Source organism: Perkinsus marinus (genome assembly GCF_000006405.1).
Source record: "Perkinsus marinus ATCC 50983 genomic scaffold scf_1104296953018, whole genome shotgun sequence".
NCBI classification, from domain to species: domain Eukaryota; phylum Perkinsozoa; order Perkinsida; family Perkinsidae; genus Perkinsus; species Perkinsus marinus.
Window position 1 is genome coordinate 104,508 of NW_003208655.1, and position 26,172 is coordinate 130,679.

Genomic DNA, 26,172 nt, shown 5'->3' on the forward strand with positions numbered 1-26,172 from the left:
TTGAAAAGCGACTTGACTAATTAACCTCCAGCGAAACACTCGATTGGACCAAGCGGCAGAGCTAGTCTACTACTAGCTGTTACCCCGACGCTCGTGTACGACAGTCCACATATCGACCTCGAGAAATATACAGAGACCATCGCACGTGAAATCCCTGGATAGACACCATTGGTAGTTGAGTAACTCCAACAACACGAGATAGACTGGACAAGACTTCACCCAAATCACCCATCAATGTATCGGCTAAACATGGAAAGGTCAAGCGGATGCAACAACATCGATCACTGTACCAACAGGTTATCACGAGAGATGTTATAATGAACAAGCTCTCGCTTCTTTCTATTGGATATTCATGTGCCGCGAGTTACCATACCCTCGATGCTCATAACTCTAGGCATCAAGCTCGACCATCGCGGATGATGGATTCAAAACAAAATCCAACGACAACTTTTAACAACTCGATTTGTTCCAACGCATCGTCAATCTGAAACAGGTCACGGATGCCCCTTGAAAAAACCGTCAAATGTAACAAAAAAATTGAACCAACAGACTTGACCGACATATGCTCTCGTCCACAGTAGATCATACTGCTATAATCACTGGAAGGTATCCATCTTCCGCTCGAGGTTCCTAGCTAAAATATCCATGAAATCTTCAGAAGTAAGGTACTGTTCCTCTCTGAGCTCGCTTGGGCTGCAACCGTAAACGCATAAGGCCAAGTCCTTCGTCATAGCACCACTCTCGACGGTCTCAACGCAGACGTGCTCGAGAGCTTGACTGAAGCGAGCCAACTGCTCGTTACCATCCAGCTTGGCACGATGGGACAAGCCTCGAGTCCAGGCGAAGATGGAAGCAATGGGGTTAGTAGACGTCTTGAGACCCTTCTGATGTTGACGATAGTGCCGAGTGACGGTACCATGAGCAGCCTCGGCCTCGATGGTCTTACCGTCGGGACAGACCAGAACTGACGTCATCATCCCCAATGAACCATATCCTTGAGCGACGATATCCGACTGGACATCACCATCGTAGTTCTTACAGGCCCAAACGAAACCACCAGACGACTTGATCGCCTGGGCCACCATATCGTCGATAAGCCTATGCTCATACCAAATGCCGACCTCCTCGAACTTGACCTTATACTCCTTATCGTACATCTCCTGGAAAATGTCTTTGAACCGGCCATCATACTTCTTGAGGATGGTATTCTTAGTAGAAAGGTAAAGTGGCATCTTCATGTCGAGGGCGTAGATGAAACAGGAACGAGCAAAACCATAGATTGACTTGTCAGTATTGTACATGCCCATAAGGACTCCTCCACCATCCTTGAACTCGAACACTTGTTGGGTCACAGGCTCACTCGCACCAGCCGGAGTATAAGTAACTGTGAACTTACCAGGACCGGCAACAGCATCAGTCGCCTTGTACTGATCACCATGACCATGACGACCGATGATTATCTGCTCGGTCCAACCAGGAACCAATCTGGGTACGTTCTTGCAGAGGATTGGTGCTCGGAAGATGGTGCCGTCGAGGATGTTCCTGATGGTACCATTGGGAGACCTCCACATCTTCTTCAAGTTGAACTCCTTCACACGGGCCTCATCTGGTGTGATAGTAGCACACTTGATACCAACATTATACTCTTTAATAGCATTAGCCGCATCAACAGTAACTTGATCATCAGTAGCATCACGATGCTCGATAGATAGATCATAGTATTTGATATCAATATCAAGATAAGGTAGGATGAGCTTCTCCTTGATCCAGGCCCAAATAATCCTCGTCATCTCGTCACCATCGAGCTCAACTACAGGATTCTCGACGTGTATCTTACTTCCGGTCATGTTGGAAAAATAACTATACATCGGAGTACTAATCCGTATCCATCTCGAATTTCATCCAAGCCCGTCGATACAGTCTAAACCCCTTTTGTGAACCCCCTCCATCACTTAACCACAAACAGCGTCGCCTAGCGCTGCATAGAGGGTAATGCAGTCGAGGAACACAAGTTGAACTGCTCGTCAACGCGTGTTCAATCGCGTGCGCCCGAGTAATCGATTTAGTCTTCATCTTCTCATATTAATCTCCTCGGAGGTGGGCAGCAACAAGACCTCTACACAGAGGGAAATGATGGCGACTGTTAAGTTGACCATGGCCAAGGACCGTTGTACAGCCGAAATATCAAGTTCGAGCGTATAAAGGGTTCATCCATGTGACCTAGTACAGTAGTAGCACACTTCGAATAACGAGAATGGTCCAATGACTTGAAATTACCACCTTCACTGAAATTTAGAATTTTCATCAGAAATATCGGCATGCTCATTAAGGGTCACTAACTGTAGTGAGATTAGTAAAAGTGTTGATGCCACCTCCCTCCTCGGGAGTAGCTTCGCATCATACGTCTGTTCAGCTCGGACAGCGGAGATAGTCCAAAGTCAGGGAGATTGACCTGATCAATGAGAACAGCCAACAGGTGGGGTATGGTCCATAGTTACTAGTGAGCACCTTGGAAGACGGTCAGATCGAATCATATCTTGACACATCGTCATGGCTCCTCAAAGGTCTCTCTTCCTAGGGTGGTAGGATGCGGAATGCGTGGGGTGGTCAACCCAATCGAGATACCTTCATAACGGAGCTCATGCCGTGTCAATAAAGGGGAGAGGAGGTTACAGCGTCTCCTCGGCTGGTCCATGGCAGTTCCCTGGAGATGAGATACCCTCGAGTACCTTTTGAAAACAGCAGCAACAGCAGCAGAAGTCTACATTTGATTCCGAGCTGGACAAACACCTTGATGGGATCAGCAACGTCTTGGGGGGAATCCACGCAGGGCACTGATGGGCCATACAGGAATGACTGATAACGCCTTGTACCATTAGGACTGTCGGGATGAACAGGGATATTAATCGTCAGAACCAGACCCTGGACGAGGTTCATACCAGCACCGACAGCCTGTCGGCCCAGCGTATCCACGACCAGCAAGCTCAGATGCGTGGCCTTCTCCGATAACCTGTGTGCAATCAATGCCTCAGAGTTTCTCGCATTAGCTGCTGGTCTCGAGCTCTCTGCTGTTCCCTAGTCGTGGCAGCTCAGTTACTATCTGATGGCACCTCCCAAGCCGTGGCAGGCGTCGTCGTCATCATCCACCGGCGGCGGCTCGACGGTGGCAACAGTCACCCAAGTTACGTCTGATGCTGACCAGCAGGCCCTTCCTGATACCACGTCTGGTATAACACCAGGTAGGAACCATAACCAGACTGGACCCAACTAGAGATGCCTTATCTCAGCTGCATCACCTAGTACGACGATGTACCCTACTAGTGGGTACGGCTTATACGGTGGAGGGACCACGGGCTTGTAAGCCACTTTAGGGTCACAGACGCGTACTGACTATGGCAGGTATGGTGGAGGTAGTGCTGGGGGCCTCTATGGAGGAGGAGGAGGGTCCATGTATGGCGGCTACGGAGGTGAGCATGCCCGAGATCGCCGCCCTGGGTATTGTCTATACCAGGTGGCCTTTACAGTGGGGTGTCCTATGGCTACCCTGGAGGGCTTATGGGGGCACCAGGGCAGCAGCAAGAGCTGTGGTTCACCAACACGGCTGAGTCCTTGGGTCGATTTAATCAGATGTTGGAGATGCATACCATGTTCCTGGACCAGATCTATCACCATTGTGGCATGGTCTATGCCCGTACCACTGACCTAGTGTCCTGGTTGAGGGGGGTAGTTAGTCTGAAACAGCAAAAACCTCAGACGATCTTGCTGCTTCTGTAGGTCCTTACTTACGTCAAGTCAGGCAAGCTCGAGGAGAATAATATAGAATCGATATTGGATAGGCTCGGGCAGTCCCACCGGACCCCCCAAGATGAACTCACCGTACTGAACATACTCCTTCCATCGTCGTCTGCGTATCCCCTTCGCAGGCCATCCGACGCCGCGTGCGTGTGTTGTCGGCCTTTGCAGTACTGTTGGTTCTTTGGCTGTTATGGAGGCGTCAGTCCCGGCCTGGTAACTCGGGTTACCACGCCTCTCCCAGCCAGCATCCCTACCTAGGTACAAGAGGTGACCTACAGACCACCTGGGAGGCTCTCCAACGGAGGTACTGACTGATGCCTACTCTAACTAGTATTGTCTTATATGCCCCCTTCCTACCCTGTATGATCGTACTATTCTCAACTGTTCTCTCATTATAGCATCGCCTTATCGAGTTGAGTAGTACCAGAGCACCAGAATTCACCATTGTGTCGGCTAGTAATGAGGAGGCAGTGCAGAGGGAGCTCACTGATAGTAGCTATCACCACTCTATCGTCACTATATGTTATATATCCCTCGAAGTAACTGATGGTCGCGGAAGCAGCGACAGGCCACATCATCGGGCAAAGGCTTGTTTGAGAAGTACTGAAGGGAGTGGTGGTCGGTTGGGGTACATACGATTGGATCGAAGGTGGTATCCACTTTGTGGCATCGGCGGCGGCTAGGTGGTATGCAGGTGGAGTCCTAGATGTGGAGGGTGAACTACTATCAGACCAGGAGCTATCACCCCGTACTAGTCTGCGAGGGAATAGGAGAATAGAGAACCCAGCAGCTCTCATCGTGTTGGGCAGCAGGAGGCACTCTACGGAGCTCCACCATGCCGAATGCTGTTGTGTACGATAAGGAATTGAGTCGGCTGAGGGGGTGGATGTTGGGAGTAGATGAATTGTTTTGATTATGCCCATTAAGTCCAGTGGGAAAGACGTCGTGTCACCACCACCATCCAAAGGGAGCAGCGGTCCGGTGTCACCATCAGGACCATCCCTGCCGATGGGCGGTCATGGCGACCAATCTCTGGTCATCCACGTGGCCACGTTGGAGCTGCTATGTCAGAGCCTTCCGAGGCCTCGACTATTGCCTAGTTCGGAACCTGGGAGTAGGCTCATCCGGCTGATCACTGTACTGATGATGACTGCTACTCGACTCAGGTCTAGTTGACAGCGTAACCTCTGCTGCTGCACAGTACTACATTGGTGACGATAGCATATACCTAGCGTTCCAACCCTATACTGGCTCGGATGAGGCAATACCTGGTCAAGGGGTGGAGACCAATACCAAGACTCTACCAAAGAACGTAAGGCTGAGACCAGGAGGAGGAGGGCTGAGTCGACTCCCCTGTTCAGATCAAGACAGTGGACTTCAACGACGACGTGTCGCTATCATTGCCAGCAAGCCTTGGAGATGTCCGTCAGTGAGCTCATCTTAGGTCCATGCTATTGGCATTCCCTTGATGCCAGGGTCAGACTATGTCTCTATCGTCGTGGGATTATGGACAACGAGGTCCTAGCGGATGCGCTGGTAGCTGTCCCGACCACTACGGAGGTGGCCGAGTCCAGTGTGAGTTCATCCAGCTGCGTCCCAGTGGAGCACGACGTTCCCTGTAGATCATCCTGATATCGAAAAGTGAGGGCACTCCCATGTTCCGACTACTGCTGTCCATCCAGCTGGTAACTCTACTGCTATCGTCATTTTGAATTTCCGTTACAGGTCGTCACTGAACGGCTCGTCATGGTGCACTTCGCCGAGGAGTTGAAGAAGCTCGTTGCCGCCCAAGCTGTGATGGCCATAGGGAAGCCTCCTGACGAGACCACTGCGGCTGAACGGACTCGAGAGACCGTGGCGTCTATACAGAGGTAGACTCTCATCCAGGTGGGGGTTGGTGACTTCCTATTGCCGATCAGATATGTATATGCATGCAGTGGCATACGGCATGTATGGCAATTCGTCCATGGTGTCCTCACCTGGCGGTTGGGGTATTCAGCGACTTGGTTATTCCTCATAGCCATTGTCTACAGCGACTTCCTATGGTCACAGCTTCCTTCCTATCTCATTCGAACCCTCCCACTCCCTCAGGCTGGTATTCCTGCTTCTGTGTTGCCATGTATATCTAACGGCCACGAGTACTTCAGAGTTCACCTCCCCCAATGAGGTCGATGCTAACCTCGCTTTCATCAAGGAGCAAGCCGACACCTTAGCGTAGGCTGCCACCGCTCATCCCTCTGTCCTCCCTAGCTCTGTATTGGCAGGCATGCTTCCGAGGCTTTGGCGACTCGAGTGTCCTATCGAGCTGCCTTGCTCGTATGTGCATGCGTGCTGTTCTTATCACCGAGACCTCATGTTACTATATGCGTCGTTATTATCCTCTCCCACACCTACTGGGCACAGGCTCTCTATGAGACTTTCAAATGCAGGAGGGCAACTAAACGCCGCAAGAGCTCCACCATGTGAGTCCTGTCGTCATCCTTTCTGGCAGTAGTGATGGTACCATCGACGAGGTCTCAACCAGGGGTCGATTATGCATTCCTCTAGGGGAGTGGCTCTCAGCGGTTGCAAGCCCTTGTTCATAGCAGGGCTTTGACGACTGACATGGATGTTGTTCAGGTTTGCATCCTCCCTCCAGGAGTCATCCAAAGGGCACAACTCGATCACAGTCGAGGTATACGAGAACCAGCGATGGTGGGTTGGCAAGTGGAGTGACAATCTCCTAGCGGTTGAGCGTTATGCATGGAGCGACGAGACGGGTATGTCCGGAGAGGCCCTCCCGTTCCTGGGGCCCGAACCTTGGGCAGGTACGTCCCGCCGGACTAAGGAGGACGTCCATCTGCCGCCGCCCGTGAGCGATGGTGTATGGCAATGGTCATCACTATGGCGTGTTGATGCCCGACCAGAGACCCATGAGACTGATCCTGATGGTTGGATCTACGCGCGGGACTTTGCTTCTGGTGGGCGGCTGCAACATGAACACGATAGGCATAATTTCTGCCATGCCCTTCAGGACAGTGGACGGCGAGCCGGGGGATGGGGGACTTCGTAAGGAGGAGACGTTGGTCGAGGACTGCCCGACTGGTCCCTGTGGCTACTTCCAGCAGTGTCTCTGGTCCGGTGAAGGGCGACAATCATAACCCACCCGATGGGAACGGGTTAAGGCAACGACCGCAGCAAATCGAAGAGATCGAGTAATGAAGATGACGACTGAGCCAGTCTAATATCTCTCAGCTGATTAGAATCTATGTCGTCTTTGTGTTGGGAGCTTCGAACCTCTCGGCTGTACTGTGCCTTCGACATTCCTCCGTTTTACGCTCATGGGACATAGTCGTAGCCGATCTAGGGAGAGGCACCACAGGCGCGATCGTCGTAGGAGCAGGTCTCGAGATGAGCGCCGCAGCCGCCGTAGAAGCAGGTCCCGAGATGAGCCCACACGGCATGGTAAACGCTATTCGCGTGGTTATAGTTGGGCATACGGTACGTCCCTTAGAATCCCGGAGAACGTCTGAGGATCATGCTGATGTTGATGAACTGCGTCGGAGAGTTAGGAAGCTCGAAGAGGTCAACAAGCAGCTCAGGCATGAGAATCTGGAGCTCATGCGACAGCTTGTTGCCATGAAGGAGAACTCTAAAGGTGAGGACGGCGGCCCTGTGAGTACTCACATACTCGGTCGATAGGTACTGGAGAGTCCGAACCCGAGAAGGATGCAGCGCAAGGGCCCCAAAAGGCAGAGGTGAGCTTCATGGTAGGCCTTGGTGCGGTGGTAGGGGATCCAATTCTAGGAGGAGATGAGGAAGGATGAGGAGGAGGCCGTGGCGATGACATTCAACTGCTGCCAACTTGTCAACTTCACAGACGAGATATTCAATCAGAAGATCCCCAACAATGTCCCGATCGAACATCGAGGTCAGTGGAGGAGGAAGGTGCTGATGGAATATATCACTTCGCAGGTCCGACGATAGAGAAGAAGCTTGCTGACTTTTGTCAATTCTTCGCTAAGGACGCCATGGTGGCTTTGACCTTGTGCTCGTATGTTGTATTATTATATGTTATTAGGTTGTTGATGCCAACACCAACAAGCCGATTCTCGAGGACTTGCGAGATATCAGAACTCGATACCAAACCGTTTTCAGGTAGGGTTGGAATGTGAGCAGCTGTAGCAGGTTGGGATGCCTGTATGCATGGTCTCAGAGAGTCTGGCAGTGACCTAGAGATACGAACGCTCCGACGATGGTACTTTGAGGCTGACAAGGAAGGTGGCATTCGAGGAACCGTCAACATATTAGGAATGTCTGTGCAGGTGCCCCCGAGTACTGCATCGACTTCGAACATCATTCGCATATAGTGTCCCCACGACCAGGGCTTCGGCTCGACGGGGCTCTTGGTGTCGTCGGACCGCGTGATGTGGTGGGTTTACGGTATGGCTTTGGAGTTGATATTGTCTGTCCTAGGATTTGATAACGCTGTACAAGTCCTCTAATGGGAAGATAGACTGTATGTGGCTTCTCCCGGATAAAAACCGCATAGGACAGGATAAGGTGCGCAATTGTCGAAGATATCTTTTTGTTGCGCACCGCGGAGAATCCAGATACTCGGCCAAACTGACTTGGAGGAATCACAAGCTTACGGAGTACTACTTAAAGTTATCAAGGAGGATGCTAAGAAGAGCAAGACGGCTGTTCCAACTAAGGTGGGAGCTTCGAAGGTGGAGACTTCCATAGAGCATCATCAGGTGCACTACTACGACTACAATAAGGTGCAGACTATAGGCTGAGTTACTGTTACGTTGCGAACATACATAGTGTTGTGTTATTTCCATCTAGTGGGGGTATTGGCATGTAGTGTGTACTAACAAGACACGGGAAGAAGTTCTTAAGTATGTCACATAATGAACGTCTAACTAAGTGGACCCACGATGACAGAACATTTTAAGAACAGTCATCCTTCTCCTTCTTGTTGTTGTCGTAGTCGTGATGGATGCATTGTAGGTGAAGGTTGGGCCTTCCCCACTATCATCTCCTCAAGGGCATAATACAGTCGGGAGAATATCATTGAAGGGCTCCTCCATCCTTCCACTTCTACTACTGATGATGACGATGGTGGTGGTAACGTCAGTGACCGTTCAGCCTCTTCTGTAGCGTTGTTCCACGGGGACTGAACGCCGATGCTAAGCCCTTGCGCCTTGCCCTTCCGATGCTTCCGACGATCCCCATCGGGTTTCGTCATAGTCGCACGTTTTCTCCGAGGGGTCGACGGTCGCGGTACAGACTTCATCGTGGCTCGAGTGTTACCAAGCACAGACGGCGATGGTCTTCCAGTGGGTGATGATGGGAAGCCTAGTAGCTCGATAAGCTTGGACATACCTTGGGAGCTGCCTGGGAAGTATTGAGACATGCTCACGGCTGCATCCAAGGCAAGGGCACTGGCGACCCCGAGGAACCCAGCCCTCCGTGCTTTGCCAATCAGAGACCGTTGCTTGGTGATGCCCAAGTCGGCCCACATAGAGTTGCCGTGCTCATCCATGGCAGCATACGCTAGAGAGCGTAGATGTTCGTACTCCCCCTTGGGGAGATTCCCCTTGGCTGTTCTTAAACGCGCACTAATACCACGGAAAACAAACACTTCCACTAGCTCGACTGAACCCTCCAGTTCGTCATCGTGTTGTCCACCGAAACGCGCCGCTCGCTCGGCCACCCCGAGAAGGTCCGACACGAGCCTGTAGGCATCTTTCGATGATGGTGGATGATTACAGATGTTCTCGACAGCCTTGGCTCGCTGATCCGGAGTCCATGATGTTACCGCGCAGTTGATAATGTGGAGAAGTTCAGAGGCGTCCATGATAAGGTAGGCCCTAAACAAAGAGAGATAGCCCCCAGTATGTCCGATGGTCCTACTGATGTCGAGCCTCCTCCCTGTTGCCCACTGACTGATTCGCCGTTGTACTACTCCGTTGTAATAGCTCATGACACTGTCGGAGTACCCAAGCTGAGAGCTCCTCGCCAGACATCAACAACACCGCTCCGCTAGCTCGTCGCTGCGGATACGACTGTTGGGTCCATACCGAGGCGTTTTCCATTACGGGGTTTTCATCAAAATGAACGCCGAAGTATCAATTATCGATCTTTAACGCGAAAGGATACCTATGGTGCCTCCCCTCATGACCAACTCAACACCTCTTCCGTACGCTATAGAATCGCGCCCTGGAAGGCATTTACAGACATTCACAGAACTTAACCCTCATACGTCCATCTGGCACTGCTCCCCACTGCCAAATCTGGGATAGGTGTTCGTAGTAATAGTCGACCTGCAACAATCGATCCTCTCAGCACTCTCCTATTGGACCCACCCCTCCTGCGTGGAGCTTCTGCCAGTAGCAGACGTATTCCTCGTCCAAGGCCGCCCGTCTTCTCAAGTGCTTCTTCGAGTTGAGATGTTCCTTCCACCTATCCCAGCTCAGAAGGTTCGTATCGCAAGTCTGCGACAGATGATAACAACGGCAAAAATTGACGGACTCACCTCGCAACGGAGATACCCTTGATTGACTAACTCATTGGGGTAGTTGCAAGGTGCATCGTCCTCACCACTGCCGATCACTCCGGCCACAGTGGCGACCTCCTGACCATCTTCTGTGCGGTAAAACTGTTTCTTATAAGCAGCATTGTAGTCCGGATCATCCGTCTTCTCAGTGTTATCAGAGTTCTTCCTACCCAAAAAACGAATCAACCAGTGCCGACGGAGCGATGCCTCCTCACCATTTCACAGCTTTTATATGAGCTTTCGCATCGCAGTGCACACGTGTTTCACCAATATCATAAAACTGCTTGTCACAAAGCGGACAGCTGAACATGGTGCCGTTCATCTGAGCCATACCCACTAGCCTACGCCGGTGCGAGGGAAGACTACTTCAAGATAGTTGGACTGTACGAAGTCATGTCCGTCTGCAGTGAGCTTCCCAAGCTCAGGACTGTAGAGTCGACGGTTACTGAGGATAGCAGTGGCCGGACCGGACTACACTGCCACTCAGTGTGCGTACTCATCATCCCACTTCACATTCTCAACGTGCTTGTTAGAAATGCAGTGGCTCTTGGCGCTCTCGATTTCGAAGAACTTCTTGTTACACAACGTGCACACAATCCACCCTTCTTCATCCTTCTACACGGGTAATGATCAAATAAGACGGAGCGAGGGAGTTGATGACCTTCAGTCGTTGAGCCCGCATGAATTCTCCTTCTTCATTACTACTGTCACCAGGCCTGTAGACGAATGACGCTATTATAGATAAATGAGGAGATGGATTGTTTACGTCGCATCGCGACCAAAGCGCCTGTCCGTCGGTGGAGGACTACTCCGAGCTGCCCATTCAACAGCACGCTTATGCTTATCACTCGTACAGTGGCTTTCAATTATCATATCGAAGCCATAAGCCTTCTTGTTGCAAAGTGTACAACGGAAGTAGTTATCCTGTCCGATCTAAGAAGAATAAACAAAGTGAGATATAAAAGGGATGCACTTCAACGTCGTCATGTTCTATTCTACCATCGGGCACGTGACACATCAACGGCCTATTCATCACGACGATGCTCACGAGCCGAGGGTATCCTGAGCGGCTAGAGTCACGTCGAAGAACTATAGCAACGCCACTACTGTCAACGGAACAATCAACGACCGACCGGATGCTACCTCGATGTAATTGCTGTCCATGAGGAATTGACCATCAGGATACTTCCTCACTGACTCCCGCTGCTCAGCTCGGTAATGGGCAGCGACCCTCCTCGTATGGTGTTCATGTCTCAAATGCTTCGGCCAATCCTCCGCGTCGACGATCGAGCCACAGTACTTACCTTGAGGATTCATAACGAGGTAGATCTGTGAGAAGGGGTAGTACAGTCGATGGTATCATCAGGAAGGCATTCGATCATCTCAGGCACTTCCCCGTTGGGTGTTGCCCCCACATACGGCCCCAAGGCAGACGAGGGAAATGACGATGCCATGATCAAAAATAGTCTACAATTCCCGACGCGCTCTTTCCCTTCACAATCTATTCCATGATATGTGTCAAAGTGACTCCGATGACCGATGGCTCTCGGCGTTGTAATGTCGCTATATAACATCGCCAGAGTTACAGCGAGGTAGGTCAGGAATGTAAAAAACCTTGAGATTTCATTCCGTGGTGTCACGTCAAGTCACGTACACTTGCGTACGCCATACAAATTCTCGTGAGGTGTGGAACTATGATTAGTAGAATAGCGCATTGAGGGGGGTACAATGACATAGTGATCACCATGGGCAGGAGGAGGAGGAGGGGACAATTGACACATGCGGATCCTCAGTAAGTGATGAATAGGAGTTGCTGAAGGACCCTACCAGCAGTAGGGTCCAGTGTACGGTATGGACCCACATCTCGGAAGGTGCATGATGGTTGAGGAGGAAGAGCATCCATATATGTGTCGGAAAGTATGTCACCCAAAATGAGGCACAACACTACTGCTTCTGCTCCTGCTTAGAGGGTAACGCTGCGTATTGGAACAAGTTTAGTGTTGGAATAGTAGTCGCAAATGCTGATGAGCACTGGGCATAGACCAGCTACTCCAATCGGGACGAAAACCCAAGCAAAGGGCATTTCAGATGAGCAGTCGTACCCACCTTATAGTGACGCTGAACAATCTGAGCCCTACACGGTAGTTCACACCAGAATAAGGATAGGCATCCCCGATGCCTTAGGTTCCTTCTTGATAGCACCGCCGAAGGGGCTCTCTGACTGCAGACATATAAACTGTTAATCAACTGCTTTGGTGGTCCCCTGAACTCCTCCAACACGACATAAGCCGAATAGCACAACAGCACATGTAAAGCGAACACATGAAGGACTTAGGACAATGACAGTTTAGGTGGGGGAGGGAGGGGAGTAGCATAAATCGGCGATGCCGAAAGCCCTGGTAGTAATGATGGTGGCAAACCGTAGGGCCTGAAAGGGGAGTACACCGCCCTGGGCTCTCTGACCAAACTAGACTGCTGCCCTAGATAGGAAGGGGTGAGCACAACTGGTACCTCACTGGTACCACTCTGAGGGGCCATAGGAACAGAAGGCGGGTTAACCTTGCACTGCACCACCGGATTCTTGACAGTAGGGACAGCCGTAGAGGGCTGGGCCATGGTCCCAGCCGACCCCTTACGACCACTGTCAACGCTTGGAGATGCACTCGCCCGACGCCTCGGATGGGGTCTTGGTGATCCAACACTCGAGCGACGACGCGGCAGCTTGCCCGCTACCGCCAAGGCAAGATCCTCAAGAGCAACGACCCCCACACGTTGAGTGTCCAGTATGCGGAATAACCGACGGCCCTCCTTCTGAGTCATACCAACTTGCTCTATAATGGCCGCGAAATCGAGGGCCTCGAACCTTGTAGAGGCATCAAAGTCAGCCTCCTCTGTGCATAGAGATTCGATGCAAGCCCCTAGGGAGCCATACCTGCACATCACCATGGTGACACGGAATAGTACTAGCATCCATACTTAGCATTAATTCTGGAGAAAGCTTCATCCACCAGATGGTCTGTGGTCACATGCGATGGCTTCTCGTCTGAGATGGATCCCGATCTAGGGGCTCCCGACGATCGACGTGATGAGATCTGCAGACAAACGACGAGGCTTAGGAGTAGTACTAAAATGGTATGAGTACAGTAGTTGAGGCCGACGATCTCCGAGAGGCTCCCACTGCTAGACTTCCCGCGCCGTTGGAGAGCTGAAGGGATGAACAAAAGGTTCGGCTGCTCCTCCTGGAGCAGGAGCCTACCTTCGAATCTTTCAGTAAGCTTAATGTGTAGGCGAGAGACCCTCGTCGTGCTGTAACCCTATGTGGAGATACCGTCCCAGGAGTACTAAGATGATAAAGAATACGACAGCCACCACCTGCAACTATCCTTCTACCTGAGCCGTCTGGAGCCCTCCTCAGTAGAGACCCTTCGTGATGGCGAGGTGGACCCGGACGGACGAGGCGTCGAACACTGAAGTAGGCACATGATGATCGTCGTTGTGAGATACTCCAGCAGCCGGCGTACCTCAGCAGCAGGTGGCAGAGCCTTGCCATCACCTGCATGCTGGTGTTGACTCTCAATTGAGAAAGGTGGAGACTCTGAAGACACTCAAGCTAGTATCCATACGCTAACTAGGACTCAGACTCTGTACGGTTCTCAAAGTGAGCCCAAGCCCATAATTTTACCATGCTCGGCAGCACTGTCAGATGTGTTTAGAACGGTCAGTTCGCTAGTCACCGACTGCTGTTGCTCATCACCAGAGGGAGCATTGAGGATTGTAGCGATGGAAGGAGTCGGGCTACCGTGGTCCAGCTGAACCAGTGATGAAACCCTCTTGAGCTCTCCATGGAGCTGGGCCACCTGTTCGCGATAATTGATGCTGGGCGGGTAGCATAAGCTGTGGTAGTACACTAGAGCGTAGTTGTTTGATCTCCGAAAGGATTGACTTATCCGGCGTGGTACCATCGGCAGGAGCTTTCAATAACTCATGCGCGATACTGAGAGTGTTTACCTGGAGTACGAGCCGCTACGTCGTCTACTGAGGATGTTCGAGATGGAAGCTTGAGCGGTGAGGTAGATAATGGTATAGGGAGCACTACCTCCAGTCGTAGGTGCCTCACTTGTTCCTCTACGGCTGCTAGTCGACCCTCGACAGTCAGCGACTGCTGATCTGGTGTAGGAGCAGAGGACGTGATAATGACACAGAAAGGCGGAGGAAAATACGACTGGAAACGGCTTAGGAATGACCAGCAATCTCATGTGTATCATATAAGAATGGACATCGGATATGCCGCTGGCGGCAGCTAGGGTCAATCGGGGACCTGGCTGTTCTCCCAGATCCGCGCTGCGCGATAACCGCCTAGTTCCCACGGTAGTATCATCGTGATGATTGCCCCTCTACCGGGGAATCGAATAACTACGGGTCGAATGGCTATGTTGGGATAGTCTCGCTGTGAACCACACATGATAGGCTAGCGAGAACTGACGTCAGCGGCACGACCAGCCAGGTGTCGTCTCAGTCCATGCCATGCTGAGTACCGCGGCAATAGCAAACGAGGGACTGATGATTTCAGGCGGAGCCGAGCCACCCGGGCCTAAAACGTGGTAATACATGTACAGAGTGATCGAAAAAACCCCATCGAAATTTTTCGGCGCATAGGAGAATCAGGCAGTCCTTCCGCAGTGTTCGTAAGCCAAATAATGGAGTATCGTTGTATATCACTTAGTTGGACCATCGATAGACGGAATCACCCTGCCAGCATGCATAGTAACGACAAGTTGGCGGCAATGATACTTCAACCATGAAGGCTGCATAGAAACTGCATCCCGCGAACACCAGCTATTGAAACGAAACAGGAATTTGAGAATGGTCGTGAACTGGAACAACGATCTGATTTTCGACCAATGACAGAAAATGACGATTCATGAAACGCGATCGCAAAAACACGAGCAGATTCAGATCCTCAAAATGAAAAAGGACCAAAGCAGAAATTATAGGCCTCCAGTGAGACTATAAATGACCGTTGATACCTTAGGATTCAATCGTGAACTTCAGCCCATATAGGGAGTATAGCCATAAGCGAGAAGCCAGCTATGAATGATACAACCTACGAGGGTCATCGAGGGAAGATATGGGCGAAGAGACAAGATAGCGATACTACCTTAAATATGAATCTGCCCCTATCGTGCCTAAATGTAACGGGGAAGAACTCCATGACACTGACGTATATGAACGTGCCAGCAGCCAGGGAGTTGGCGATACCACTGAACAAACCTGAGCTTGCGGGAATGAACAATCATTGGGCTGATCGACTTACCTGCACTCTCTTCACCACGACTACCGAGCCAACCAATGATGATGCCAACCGGAGTACCCATGGCAAAAATGAGTCCATACAAGAGGACTCTGTAACGACTAACCCGGGCCTCCACCATATTGGCACCGAGAGCGAAGGCAGCCAAGCCTTTATGCGCCAATATAGCCACTAAGGTACCGTAGAGGTCGTCAACCCCAGAGGCGACCCCAGTGGCCATACCTTCCAAGATAGAGTGGACAGAGAGAGCCAAGAATACGAATATTGCCGAAGTCTCCGAAAAGACGTTGGAATGCATATCCGGCTCCGAAATTCGCTTATCCGAATCTAAATTATCAGATGGAGATTTGACGGGGACTCCATCACATAGGTGTACAGATAACGAACGCTTCCGTTTGTACCACACATGAACACCTTCCTCCATAATTGCAAGGAATGCAACGGCCATAGCACATAGGAGGTAGGCAAATGGATACCCGTTGAGGTTATCGATCGACCACGACTCCATGCCTTCAACTCCTTCAGGGAGGCTATGAGTGAGGCCAACAGCAAGCAGAACACCACAGGCCAGAGCACAACCGAGAGGGAAGAGCTTGGACTTTCGGAAGTAGAACGATATCCACATTCCCAGAACTGCTACGGCGAATGTAGCCAATATGGATATCAACTTCCAAACCTCGAGAGAGGACATTAGATACGTGCAAGAGTAAACTGGAGCCGCGAAGAAGACGAGACAGCACTTTGAAAAAGCATGGTGAGGGCAGCTCGCAGTCGTACAGAAGCTCTCCACTAACGAGCCGGTGGGGATCGCAGCACTGGACTCCCCCGAGGTGCAGAGTCAAAGCCGACTTTTATTTGAAAAAAGGAAATATCAGGAGTTCTTCGGAAATTAAGGAATTTTGGTACCCGAAATGAGTTCGCACTGGCGCACCGATTGGTGCACCTTGAGACAACGGAAGCGACTGAGACACAATCCTAGATAGGCAGTACTTTCTAGGTAGTAGATAACGGGAGACTCCCGCCGGGTAGTTTACAGGCGTAAAACACTCGGAGAGGAATACAGAGGCGAGCAGTTTCGGCCGAAACCCGAAACTTTCGGGAGACGCGGAGAGATATTCAGGGCGTGCGCGTGAAATGAAGGGTGAAGTTCGACGAAGAGTAGAGAGAAGATCCAAGTTAGGGATAACGCAGCAGCCCGGAATAGAACGTGCAGCCGTCGTCTTTTGGGTTACACTGAATTACTGCAGAAATACGCGCTTCCTAACAATGACTCAATTACACAAGTTGCGCGAGCACACGATTACTAGCGTGCCCATAAGACGCCTTACGGGCAAAGCCGTGTACTGCCTTATCAAGGCAACCCCCGACACACCTAGTCATACTGTCTTTGAGAGTGCATCGCGAAGTGAGGAGAACTCACTTTTAAGATCCTACCTGCCATCCTGAGTTTGGATTACAAATGCCATACATACTCGGTACCCCACGGATCCGTTACCTCTCACCATGAGGTGAATTATTATCCTTCACTTCCTATTGGGCATTCCAACAGGTGGAGTCCAAGTGACGTTCGACAACCTAAGGTTCTATTGATGCTCGACCAGTTTGTGCGGTAGAGAGCGGCACCTTTTTGTAGCACGCTACCACCAAACATACAGCACAGTCCCACATAGCAACATATTACGTCGCGTTCAACTTCAGCCATCGCACATCTTCCCCCGAACGAAGATCACCTTACTAACATCGAAATGGATTGTCCTGAGGCATATCTTACGGTAGTGGAGCGAGTGGCATAGCCGCCCCGCATCGGTGGACAAGTGTGCATGCGTGCTGTGTAGTGAGGACAGATCATGCGTGAAAGCGTCCCTGCTTTGAAGATCATAGTAGCGTCGGGAATGCATTCAAGTAGGCGCCCCTCTTGAATGGGTCAATTGAAGGACTTCATAATCGGGGCTTCATGCTTGGGGAAGGACTGACTATAATATTGAGATATATGAAGATCTCAAGTGTACGCGATATCTTGTCGTTCATTTCTCTGAGTTAGTGTAGGAATTCATCTCTTTGAATTAGCGTGGTTTTGAGCCTACCCAATGTCTCCTCTCGAGGTTTGGAAGTTGATATCCATTTTCGCCACACTCGCCACAGCAGTCCTGGGAATGTGTATATCGTTCTACTCCCGAAAGTCCAAGCTCTTCCCTCTCGGTTGTGCTCTGGCCTGTGGTGTTCTGCTTGCTGTTGGCCTCACTCATAGCCTTCCTGAAGGAGTTGAAGGGATGCAGTCGTGGTCGTTGGATAACCTCAACGGGTATCCATTTGCCTACCTCCTATGTGCTATGGCCGTTGCGTTCCTCGCAATTGTGGAGGAAGGTGTTCATGTGTGGTACGAACGGAAAAGTTTGTTATCTGAACGCCTATGCGATGGAGTCCCCGTCAAACGTCCATCTGATAATTTAGATTCGGATGAGCGAATTTTAGAGCCGGATATGCATTCCAACGTCTTTTCGGAGACTTCGGCAATATTCGTATTCTTGGCTCTCTCTGTCCACTCTATCTTGGAAGGTATGGCCACTGGGGTTGCCTCTGGGGTTGACGACCTCTACGGTACCTTAGTGGCTATATTGGCGCATAAAGGCTTGGCTGCCTTCGCTCTCGGTGCCAATATGGTGGAGGCCCGGGTTAGTCGTTACAGAGTCCTCTTATATGGACTCATTTTTGCCATGGGTACTCCGGTTGGCATCATCATTGGTTGGCTCGGTAGTCGTGGTGAAGAGAGTGCAGGTAAGTCGATCAGCCCAATGATTGTTCATTCCCGCAAGCTCAGGTTTGTTCAGTGGTATCGCCAACTCCCTGGCTGCTGGCACGTTCATATACGTCAGTGTCATGGAGTTCTTCCCCGTTACATTTAGGCACGATAGGGGCAGATTCATATTTAAGGTAATACCGGCATATTTTCTTACTGACTAGGTCTCGCCTCGATAGTTCTCTTAGGTCCTATCATTCATAGCTGGTTTCTCGCTGATGGCTATACTTCCTATATGGGCTGAAGTTCATGGTTGAATCATCACAGTCATTGACTTCACGTTTCGAATCAGTAATGTGATTCCCAGGTCAAATTATCCAACTTCCATCGTTTTCTCTCATTTCTCGGGTTAACGACACCATGTGTCACGTGAGCCCTTCCAACAGGATAGTGTTTATCTACATAGACTTCTCAATAAATATAATTACTGTTGTGTTCGATTGGGGACTGTCTGTAGTCAACTCTCTCCCTTCCTGTTGTGGTATTCCACTCTCGAAGCTGAAAGCAGTGCTAGCTCTCAGTTGATGTTGTAACGTATTATCCGTTCATGTGCAGGAATACGCTATTGCGTGGTTATTATTACCGTCTAGCGACGTGTCCCTCATGCTTGGTTTGTATCATGGCGGTGCTGTCTGTATCTTGAGAGCTGGGCTCTGGCACGAATGTGTAGAAGGCAGCAAGTTTCTGTTAGCAACACAGTCATTATGGTAGTTAACTATCCGATGAAGATACGGCAAATGTTATCTTCATCGGTATCACTGTTTGTGTACACTCGTCCCATGTACGCGGTAGTGTCATCTGATCATTCTCTATCTGACATATGTCGTTGCGTTGTGGTATGGGCTAGTCGTAGGTCCTGCGGTATTGGCAACGTTAATCGTTCTCATCAGGAGGGATGGCTTTGTTGTAAGGGTTGTTTCTGTCTAAATGTCGTCCGACTTGGACCTGTGGAAAGGGCTTGCCATCGCAATCAACGTCGTCGTATGTTTCATCGGCATTCTCCTGTCACGGTGGATATCCCAAACAAAGCTGTATGAGATAAGCTGCGCGTTGGTAGCAGGAGTACTACTCGCCACTGGCCTTGTCCATCTATTGTCGGATTCTGTTGAGAGCTTGGCCAATTTAACAGAGTTAATGAACGGTTACCCTTTCCCTTACATGCTTTGTGGTATAATGTTCATAATACTATTGATGATCGAACAGTCTGTCGATGTCTACCAGGTCAAGCGGAAAGAAGAGTCCCCTAAGCTCTTCAAGGGTGATGCGAGTCATACACACCCTCATGATATCGAGTCTCAGTCATCGCAGATCTCCACATCATCTCAACTTACTTCTGCTGATGACGATGCCTCCAAAGATATGCATCACCACGATGTGAACATGTCCGAAGCCTCGGCAATATTCATATTCCTAGCTCTATCGGTACACTCTATATTCGAAGGTCTCTCATTGGGTGCAAGTAACAATGCATCACAGATAGCCTCGACCCTTATTGCTATAGCAATTCACAAGGGTCTGGCTGCCTATGCATTGGGCGCATCTTTCATTGAAGCCAAGGTCTCCAAGTGGCGAATGGTCATCTTTAGTGTTATCTTTGCATTTATGACCCCAGCCGGCATTGCCATAGGTTGGGGTCTTGAGGCTGCTGAAAGCGATACAGGTAGTAGTAGCATTCAGATGGTTCCCTTCTGCCGTGTTTAGTGTAATCGAATTCGGTCTGCTTTTTGTCAGAGGTATTGAGCGGTGTCTGTAGCGCCTTGGCAGCTGGCACGTTCCTTTACGTTGGTGCTCTTGAGTTCGTTCCTATGTCATTCAAACCGGGTTCCTCATATATCATCTGGAAGGTAGTAGTGGGTGTAGCCATGCGTATGTGATACCGAATGTAGTGGTAGTAGTCTAGTGTATCCCTGCCTTTAGCTAGCTCCTCACTAGTTGGTATTCTCTCTCAGTTCGTGGCGTTACTAGTCGGTTATGGTGCAATGAGTGCCTTGGCCATATGGACATGACCGTTGTCACCATTTGCAGTCGCCGTGACAACGCCACGATGACACTATCTGCTTCAGTTCCTGAGTTATCGAGATACTATGTTGATGACTATTCCTTGTGTCTTTGAAGGATGTGTTTGTTTGCTTCAATATCTAACCCATCGGTCTATTTTTCGTCTATATGTACCTTCTGATCATTTCCATAACCAATCTTCGCCTTGGGTTATCAGTTTTCATCTTGAGCTTATCGCAAAAATGGATGTGCTAATCACCCGTTAAAACGAAACAAGATGTTTATCAAAGATTCAATCTGGCCGAAATCCACATAAGTGAAGTTCCAATATCTTATTTGGTTGTACTCAGAATTGAGAGATAGAGGGTATACAGATGATTGATGCTTCAACATAGAACAACATGAGTGGTTACTGAAACCACGTGTGATTTTCCTAAGTGCAAATCACTGAATAAGAACTCGCATGACGTGGAGAAAAGTCGTCATTTGTGAGAAGTGAAACAAAATCGTGGGGGAAGTAATCAATTCTACAACAGCCATTTCCTGTAAAAGTCGATGAGCTCGGCGATAGCCTGAGGGGACGTAATGTTGTGACGAATCAGGTGATGGGAACTACTCTGTCACTGATTTTTTTCTGATCGGGTTGCGACCAGTCACCGCGACCAGCCAGGAAGCCATGAAAGGTATCTTTGTACTTAGTCACCGTGACATTCTTAACCCCCGCCTCGCGAACACCTAACCACAGACATCCCTAGTGACAACTTCCCCACATCCCTACCCTCTTCAAAAGCAGCGAGATCGTCATCCTTAGTCTCGAAATACAGTGCTGGTAGTTTGGCCTGACCCCGATATCATTTTCATCTAGACAAACAACTCTCGAGTTCACGTTAAGTCCATCCTCCTTAGTGAGGAAGCTCGGATGAGGGCCCGCATGGGCACGTAGTTCCGGGGGGTTGGTCCCCATGAGGACGCCGACCTTGGCCCCCCAGCAGTGACCGATAGTGCCTAACTTCTTAACTCCGCACTCTTCGATCATATACTTTGCCACAGCCCCTGAAAAAGGCTTGTCCTCCCCGCTGGTTGAAAGGTGATCCCTCACTGGCAGGCTCGACTTGAGCAGCCGGTGCAGCTGGACCGCCCAACCATTCGCCAATCTCCTTTTGGAGCTGAGACGGCATCATGATGCACAATAGACAAGTGACGCCAACTCACAGCTGGAGTGTTGGGAGGGAACTTATCAGCAGGCCAAGGCTTCCCATGGAAGAAGTCAGGAGCGACCACTAAGGCGTCCTCCAGGCCTAGCACTCGAGGTGGACCACCAAGCGGAGCCGCAGACTAACCTTCCGACAAGCGATCAGCTTCCTCGCAGGTATTACTGTGCATACCGAAAATGTCGTAGATAGCCAGAATCTGATAATAGCACCAGTGAGAGGGAAGAGGAAGGCTGGCTACTTACCCCCACCCCATTCCTACCACTGCCAACAGTATAACACTTCAGCCCAGCTATAGTGGTCTGGCAGAATTCAACCACATAACAAACAGTAGCCGACATGGTTTATTACAAAAGTGCCCTTGGGTTCATAGCCAGAGCCAGGGGCCTGGGTCTTATCAGTAGGGCAGCACGACATACTTGGTGTGTTTGACCAGATTATCAACAACAACAACCTCGGATGGATATATGATCATGCGATACCGAATCCTGTATCAAAGCTTCCATCTACTCTGTCTGCGATCTAACGATGAGTTACAACATTACATTGATACCATCGCGGCTGTATGGGCATGACCCTCACAGACCCAGGTTTACTGCAGCCCAAAGTCTATTGCTGCATCCAGGCTCCATAGTAGTATACGACCCTACACCCGTCAGTATCAGCTCCAGCACGCCATGCCTGACCTCACTGGTTCTACTAAACACAAGGTGAGATATGGGAAAGAAACCACAGTTCCGATAATGAGGAAGTGAACAAGTGATGGTATGAGTAACGCTCTTATACAGTAACGCCCGGGAAGCAATCGGCAAAGGCCTGCTTAGGATGCTTACTAAACATGAAAACAGTCATTCACAAGTACCTATTAAAGCGATGCCTACCTCTCAGCGTGAGAAGGAAGAAGCTTCTTCTGAGTGCACATGAATGTTTGCCTGCAGATACTACACATTAGAGTCTGGGACTGAAAGAGGGAAGGCACTGGAAAAGAAGGGAGATCGTCCAAGGCCTTACGGCAGCGTTGTTCTTCAGTTGAGAATCTCCACCCTTCCCAGAGTGCTTAGCCTGCCTTTTTGCATTATCAATACGCTTACGCTGAGCTTCACAAGCGTTAGTTCTTCCCATGGTGAATTCGGAGATCGATAGACAATGAACTGACAACAACAACAGTAACTTGACAATACCACCACCGACTGAACTTTCATGGCGATGATAGCTTTGACGATGCAAGTGGCACAAATTACACAGGATTCTCAGCGGAATAGAGAACCAGAAAGCTAAGAAATGTAGGGCTGGCGTTACAAGAGAGGATGCTTGAGAACAATGAGGAAGGCTAAATGACGTGAGCGATTGAGAGCGAGCGGGACACTCCGTGATTGAGGCGATTAGACTCGCGCGAAAACAGCATGGATTGGGTGATACGAGCTCAAGCTGAGAAACTCTCCATCAAGGCCTGTTTAATGTGACAGAGGCCTTAAACCACAACTCAACGGTAATGCTTTCGCGTGGAGAGCCGACCATACTCAACGAATTTGGCTCTACTATTTTCCATTCCTTGAAGAAAATGCGTCTCAACAACAGAGCAGAGGTAGACATCCAATTTAAGACTTTGAAACTCCTAACACAACCTTTAAGGCACGCTGACGGTCTCCCCTCCAATGTTCAGTACGAGGACAGCGACAGCTCTCCCCAAAGAAAAGCCTGATTCCAGACTTATTACGGTCTGATCGATGGAATCTCAGAATTTGGGAGGCACCATATAGCTCAAGTGCAAGCAGCACATACGGCACATCCCCCGTCGCGCAGTCTTGATGGAAAGCTGATGTTCACTTCTCACCGGGCACATGCAATTCCACACTATCGCAGATGATTAGGAATTCTCGACAGCCTCCAAAGACCCGCATGCTATGATGCCACTTGAAAACGAAAAACACTGTGGTGGTAATGTTCGGAAACACTCATGTCGTCAACGCATGTTTGTCGGGGGTAGTCGTACCAACACTGTTCGTTCTTCCGAGGCCGTAGCACTGCTTGGCACCCGCTTAGTACGGGACGGCCTCGGGCCACTTTAGAACTCAATGTAGGTCGGATAGGCTCCTTCACGAGAGATTCGGGAATCGGTAATTCCGGAGGGATGAAGGGACGACCTGAGACACTTCGAATGCGGATCGAAATGTGAATAATGTAAACTCTCACCCTGAGTGTAAACTCTACGCTGTAAAGAGACGTGAACGTATTGGATGTGGCGAAGGAACAACGCCCATTGTTGTGGAGTCAAGCCAGCCTTATACTGCAACAATGCTTCCACCAGCGTGGCACTGTATAAATCGTCATTGTACCTACCCCCACAACCTGGCAAGAACCCCCTAGCTCCTACAACCCCACTTGACGGGCCTAGACCATAGCCCAGATGATATCGCTAACAGCTGCTCAGCACTGAGGGATCTCAGTCGTGGGTAAGTCTCCCGTACTAGTAGCAAGACCAGCCGTACCACATATGCTGGCAGTGTCGTATGTGACTGAGCACGAGTACTTGAAATGAAAACTCCAAACGCTGTGCGCTTCAATATTCATACTAACTCTCTAGAACTCACAATACTGAACAATGCGCACAACGCGTTGTGTTCAACCTGTGATGGTATGAATAAACCAGTATCCTCATAAACCACTACAGCCGCACTCTTACTGCCGGACTGCCATTCCCTTGAGCAATGAAACCCAAATTTGGCACAAGTTGGATCCAATCGTCAACTTCAACGTATGCCGCGATAGAGGGAGATATCCGTTGTGATGCGAGATAGCGGAGGAAGGCTTGAGACTTGCTTGACGTGGTCCCACCCGGAGCCCTTGCGAAGAGGTTGAGGATTCGCACTGGGTTGGTATCGGTCGTGACCGTGCCAACTGTTGACAGCAACTGCAAAAGCATCACGCTCATACCTCCACAATGCTCAAGACGACCTCACCACTCGGGTCTGTGCTCGTAGATCCTCCACTATACCTTCGCAATGCTCATGACCATCACCATTCACAAAGGATAAAGCAGCAAGGGCATCCATACAGAGGGCCAGACTAGATGGGACCAACCCCTTCCCTCTAAGGAGGGATAGCAGCTCAGAAGCACAGCCGATCTTGCAAGTGGCGATCATGAACCGCACACTAACATCAGGCTCGTAGGAAGAGCACTGTCGCAGACGAGTCAGAAGGATCCTATCAAGAGCTCTTCTAGTCAGAGGCGAGAGGGCACCAAGAGCAGCCGGCTGAGCCAGAGCTTCTACCAAGTTCAGGAGCTGAGACCAGCAACAAGGAGACAACAGCCTCGCCAGAGACGGCACCCACTTGGTCGACATCCGAGTAGATTGCTTGGTACTCCACAGCACTGTGAGCTAAGGCCTGGGCTCGGGCTGGATACATACGGCATAAGGCAGCACTACTCTTGCTACTGCTACTTGGGACGAAGTACTCTAATTAAGCATTCCTCTGCTTGTGAGTGAAACAAGTAAAGCAAGCAACTACCACATAGTCGACTGAACTGAGCAGGTTCCAACTGATCCAACTGTCGTTGGTCATGATCGCCCCTTATGACTCCCCTCTGAGCTCTACTGAGCATACCCATCAGATCCCCTCTAGAGGCGTAGCATGTCGTAGAGGGGTCGAACCTGAGCCGTATGCATGGCACTCTGCTACAGTATAAGCGAAAACACCTCCGCTGAAGCCTTAAGATAGACTCACACCTCTTACGAGCCGCCGCTGCAGTCATTGGTATTCACAACTACCGCAAACAACGCTGTAGAACTAGGAAGGCCAACACATGCCATGTATGAGAAAAGCAGTCAGTGAAGTGCAGCAAGTGATAGGCGTATTACAAGGTCAGTATAGGATCAAGGAATCCATAGTAATATCTGCATACTACTCAACTCGACTGACCTCCTACACAATATATCGCGTCCTCCAGTCAGCAACCTTCCTACGAAGATTTAATACCGCAGGATGAGTCTCAGACTCTTGCCTAAGACACAAACGCAGTGACAGCCGCTAAAGTAGGAGCGCCTTACATAAACCTAGCGTAGTTTGCTTCATTGCCGATGTCTCGTAGAACTGCCTGGGACGTACCGATGCACTCATCGAACAGGGCAACTACAGTTCATGTCCTAGGAGAGCCCTAGCCGTAGTGCTTACTGAACTCCTTAAACTCGGGGCCATCAAAGTCAGCCTCAGGGCCGAACTGGATGGCCAGTCGTAGAGCATCGATTTGAAAACAGCTATCCCCCTTGGTGTATGGTGTGATACCATCCACACCGAAGTCCACAAGATCAACAACGCGCTTGACCATGTAATCTGATAAAGTCGTAATACTCTCAGCAGAAGTAGCAGAGGAGCACAAGAAGACGCTTACTCTGGACACCATACTTCGTCAACCACGTGATCATACGCATGGTACCCACATGGTAGCCTGCGTCGATTCCTCGAGCTTGCAGGTGGCTCGCCAAAGAACTAAAACGAATCTCGCATTATAGCGCCGCCT

At 50.2% G+C, this 26,172-nt stretch overlaps 9 protein-coding genes across 10 annotated transcripts in view; 3 read left to right on the forward strand and 6 right to left on the reverse strand.

Moving 5' to 3' along the window:
* Positions 1–489: 489 nt before the first annotated feature.
* Positions 490–1,852, reverse strand: Pmar_PMAR017629 (isocitrate dehydrogenase, putative). The gene has a single exon (XM_002776713.1). The coding sequence runs from the start codon at positions 1,845–1,847 to the stop codon at positions 597–599; it is 1,251 nt and encodes a 416-aa protein (XP_002776759.1). The 5' UTR covers positions 1,848–1,852; the 3' UTR covers positions 490–596.
* Positions 1,853–3,103: 1,251 nt separating this feature from the next.
* On the forward strand, positions 3,104–8,573 carry Pmar_PMAR017630 (hypothetical protein; the record flags this gene model as incomplete). The annotated part of the gene is made up of 29 exons (XM_002776714.1): positions 3,104–3,239; positions 3,288–3,357; positions 3,400–3,467; positions 3,512–3,723; positions 3,775–3,876; positions 3,924–4,008; positions 4,336–4,395; positions 4,790–4,909; positions 4,962–5,107; positions 5,157–5,224; positions 5,271–5,370; positions 5,418–5,480; positions 5,521–5,666; positions 5,887–6,009; positions 6,060–6,257; positions 6,415–6,554; positions 6,603–6,755; positions 6,809–6,989; positions 7,172–7,239; positions 7,289–7,432; positions 7,477–7,532; positions 7,582–7,705; positions 7,750–7,808; positions 7,856–7,932; positions 7,991–8,055; positions 8,100–8,206; positions 8,251–8,337; positions 8,388–8,489; positions 8,532–8,573. 29 exons carry the CDS (start codon positions 3,104–3,106, stop codon positions 8,571–8,573), a joined length of 3,102 nt encoding a protein of 1,033 aa, XP_002776760.1.
* A 1,437-nt stretch (positions 8,574–10,010) lies between these two features.
* Pmar_PMAR017631 (hypothetical protein) lies at positions 10,011–13,282 on the reverse strand (the record flags this gene model as incomplete). Its single annotated transcript, XM_002776715.1, has 10 exons — positions 10,011–10,103; positions 10,146–10,274; positions 10,316–10,502; positions 10,552–10,658; positions 10,703–10,781; positions 10,833–10,951; positions 10,998–11,052; positions 11,103–11,269; positions 11,480–11,665; positions 12,848–13,282. 10 exons carry the CDS (start codon positions 13,280–13,282, stop codon positions 10,011–10,013), a joined length of 1,557 nt encoding a protein of 518 aa, XP_002776761.1.
* Positions 13,283–15,371: 2,089 nt separating this feature from the next.
* Pmar_PMAR017632 (Zinc transporter, putative) lies at positions 15,372–16,338 on the reverse strand (the record flags this gene model as incomplete). The annotated part of the gene is made up of 3 exons (XM_002776716.1): positions 15,372–15,440; positions 15,495–15,607; positions 15,651–16,338. The coding sequence occupies 3 exons, from the start codon at positions 16,336–16,338 to the stop codon at positions 15,372–15,374; spliced, it is 870 nt and encodes a 289-aa protein (XP_002776762.1).
* Positions 16,339–17,712: 1,374 nt separating this feature from the next.
* Positions 17,713–18,858, forward strand: Pmar_PMAR017633 (Zinc transporter, putative). The gene is made up of 3 exons (XM_002776717.1): positions 17,713–18,422; positions 18,466–18,578; positions 18,633–18,858. Exons 1-3 carry the CDS (start codon positions 17,735–17,737, stop codon positions 18,699–18,701), a joined length of 870 nt encoding a protein of 289 aa, XP_002776763.1. The 5' UTR covers positions 17,713–17,734; the 3' UTR covers positions 18,702–18,858.
* A 494-nt stretch (positions 18,859–19,352) lies between these two features.
* Positions 19,353–20,614, forward strand: Pmar_PMAR017634 (zinc transport protein, putative). 2 transcript variants are annotated; one of them, XM_002776719.1, is made up of 3 exons: positions 19,353–20,107; positions 20,176–20,288; positions 20,394–20,614. In XM_002776719.1, exons 1-3 carry the CDS (start codon positions 19,372–19,374, stop codon positions 20,448–20,450), a joined length of 906 nt encoding a protein of 301 aa, XP_002776765.1. In that variant the 5' UTR covers positions 19,353–19,371; the 3' UTR covers positions 20,451–20,614. The 2 variants fall into 2 exon arrangements, with proteins under 2 accessions (XP_002776765.1, XP_002776764.1); XM_002776718.1 differs by having other exon boundaries at positions 19,353–20,104.
* A 270-nt stretch (positions 20,615–20,884) lies between these two features.
* Pmar_PMAR017635 (conserved hypothetical protein) lies at positions 20,885–22,091 on the reverse strand. The gene is made up of 9 exons (XM_002776720.1): positions 22,005–22,091; positions 21,899–21,955; positions 21,783–21,852; positions 21,655–21,740; positions 21,542–21,608; positions 21,329–21,495; positions 21,221–21,281; positions 21,059–21,177; positions 20,885–21,014 (listed from the first exon to the last, which is right to left on the reverse strand). The coding sequence occupies exons 1-9, from the start codon at positions 22,068–22,070 to the stop codon at positions 20,970–20,972; spliced, it is 738 nt and encodes a 245-aa protein (XP_002776766.1). The 5' UTR covers positions 22,071–22,091; the 3' UTR covers positions 20,885–20,969.
* A 296-nt stretch (positions 22,092–22,387) lies between these two features.
* On the reverse strand, positions 22,388–22,806 carry Pmar_PMAR017636 (small conserved protein, putative). The gene is made up of 3 exons (XM_002776721.1): positions 22,665–22,806; positions 22,535–22,614; positions 22,388–22,485 (listed from the first exon to the last, which is right to left on the reverse strand). Exons 1-3 carry the CDS (start codon positions 22,773–22,775, stop codon positions 22,434–22,436), a joined length of 243 nt encoding a protein of 80 aa, XP_002776767.1. The 5' UTR covers positions 22,776–22,806; the 3' UTR covers positions 22,388–22,433.
* Positions 22,807–23,280: 474 nt separating this feature from the next.
* Positions 23,281–26,172, reverse strand: part of Pmar_PMAR017637 (hypothetical protein) — a gene marked incomplete at both ends in the record, with an annotated part of 13,662 nt that continues 10,770 nt past the window's right edge. Inside the window, 12 exons of the mRNA XM_002776722.1 lie at positions 23,281–23,351; positions 23,651–23,797; positions 23,847–23,989; positions 24,036–24,169; positions 24,337–24,564; positions 24,614–24,937; positions 24,987–25,111; positions 25,164–25,306; positions 25,582–25,656; positions 25,703–25,784; positions 25,827–25,985; positions 26,044–26,141. Of these exons, the coding sequence (XP_002776768.1) occupies positions 23,281–23,351; positions 23,651–23,797; positions 23,847–23,989; positions 24,036–24,169; positions 24,337–24,564; positions 24,614–24,937; positions 24,987–25,111; positions 25,164–25,306; positions 25,582–25,656; positions 25,703–25,784; positions 25,827–25,985; positions 26,044–26,141 (1,729 nt within the window). The remainder of the gene's footprint in view (positions 23,352–23,650; positions 23,798–23,846; positions 23,990–24,035; positions 24,170–24,336; positions 24,565–24,613; positions 24,938–24,986; positions 25,112–25,163; positions 25,307–25,581; positions 25,657–25,702; positions 25,785–25,826; positions 25,986–26,043; positions 26,142–26,172) is intronic.

Bases quoted from the DNA above. Each gene is read 5' to 3' on its own strand.
- Pmar_PMAR017629 (XM_002776713.1), bottom strand. From the start codon at position 1,847: ATGACCGGAAGTAAGATACACGTCGAGAATCCTGTAGTTGAGCTCGAT.
- Pmar_PMAR017633 (XM_002776717.1), top strand. From the start codon at position 17,735: ATGTCTCCTCTCGAGGTTTGGAAGTTGATATCCATTTTCGCCACACTC. The intron at 18,423-18,465 runs GTAAGTCGATCA...CCGCAAGCTCAG, and splicing joins TCGTGGTGAAGAGAGTGCAG to GTTTGTTCAGTGGTATCGCC. The intron at 18,579-18,632 runs GTAATACCGGCA...TAGTTCTCTTAG, and splicing joins GGGGCAGATTCATATTTAAG to GTCCTATCATTCATAGCTGG.
- Pmar_PMAR017634 (XM_002776719.1), top strand. From the start codon at position 19,372: ATGTCGTCCGACTTGGACCTGTGGAAAGGGCTTGCCATCGCAATCAAC. The intron at 20,108-20,175 runs GTAGTAGCATTC...GCTTTTTGTCAG, and splicing joins TGCTGAAAGCGATACAGGTA to AGGTATTGAGCGGTGTCTGT. The intron at 20,289-20,393 runs GTAGTAGTGGGT...ATTCTCTCTCAG, and splicing joins CCTCATATATCATCTGGAAG to TTCGTGGCGTTACTAGTCGG.
- Pmar_PMAR017635 (XM_002776720.1), bottom strand. From the start codon at position 22,070: ATGTCGTGCTGCCCTACTGATAAGACCCAGGCCCCTGGCTCTGGCTAT. The intron at 21,178-21,220 runs GTAGGGATGTGG...GTCTGTGGTTAG, and splicing joins TCTCGCTGCTTTTGAAGAGG to GTGTTCGCGAGGCGGGGGTT. The intron at 21,015-21,058 runs GTAGTTCCCATC...ACGTCCCCTCAG, and splicing joins AGAAAAAAATCAGTGACAGA to GCTATCGCCGAGCTCATCGA.
- Pmar_PMAR017636 (XM_002776721.1), bottom strand. From the start codon at position 22,775: ATGGGAAGAACTAACGCTTGTGAAGCTCAGCGTAAGCGTATTGATAAT. The intron at 22,615-22,664 runs GTAAGGCCTTGG...TCCCTCTTTCAG, and splicing joins AACTGAAGAACAACGCTGCC to TCCCAGACTCTAATGTGTAG. The intron at 22,486-22,534 runs GTAGGCATCGCT...TTTCATGTTTAG, and splicing joins CTTCCTTCTCACGCTGAGAG to TAAGCATCCTAAGCAGGCCT.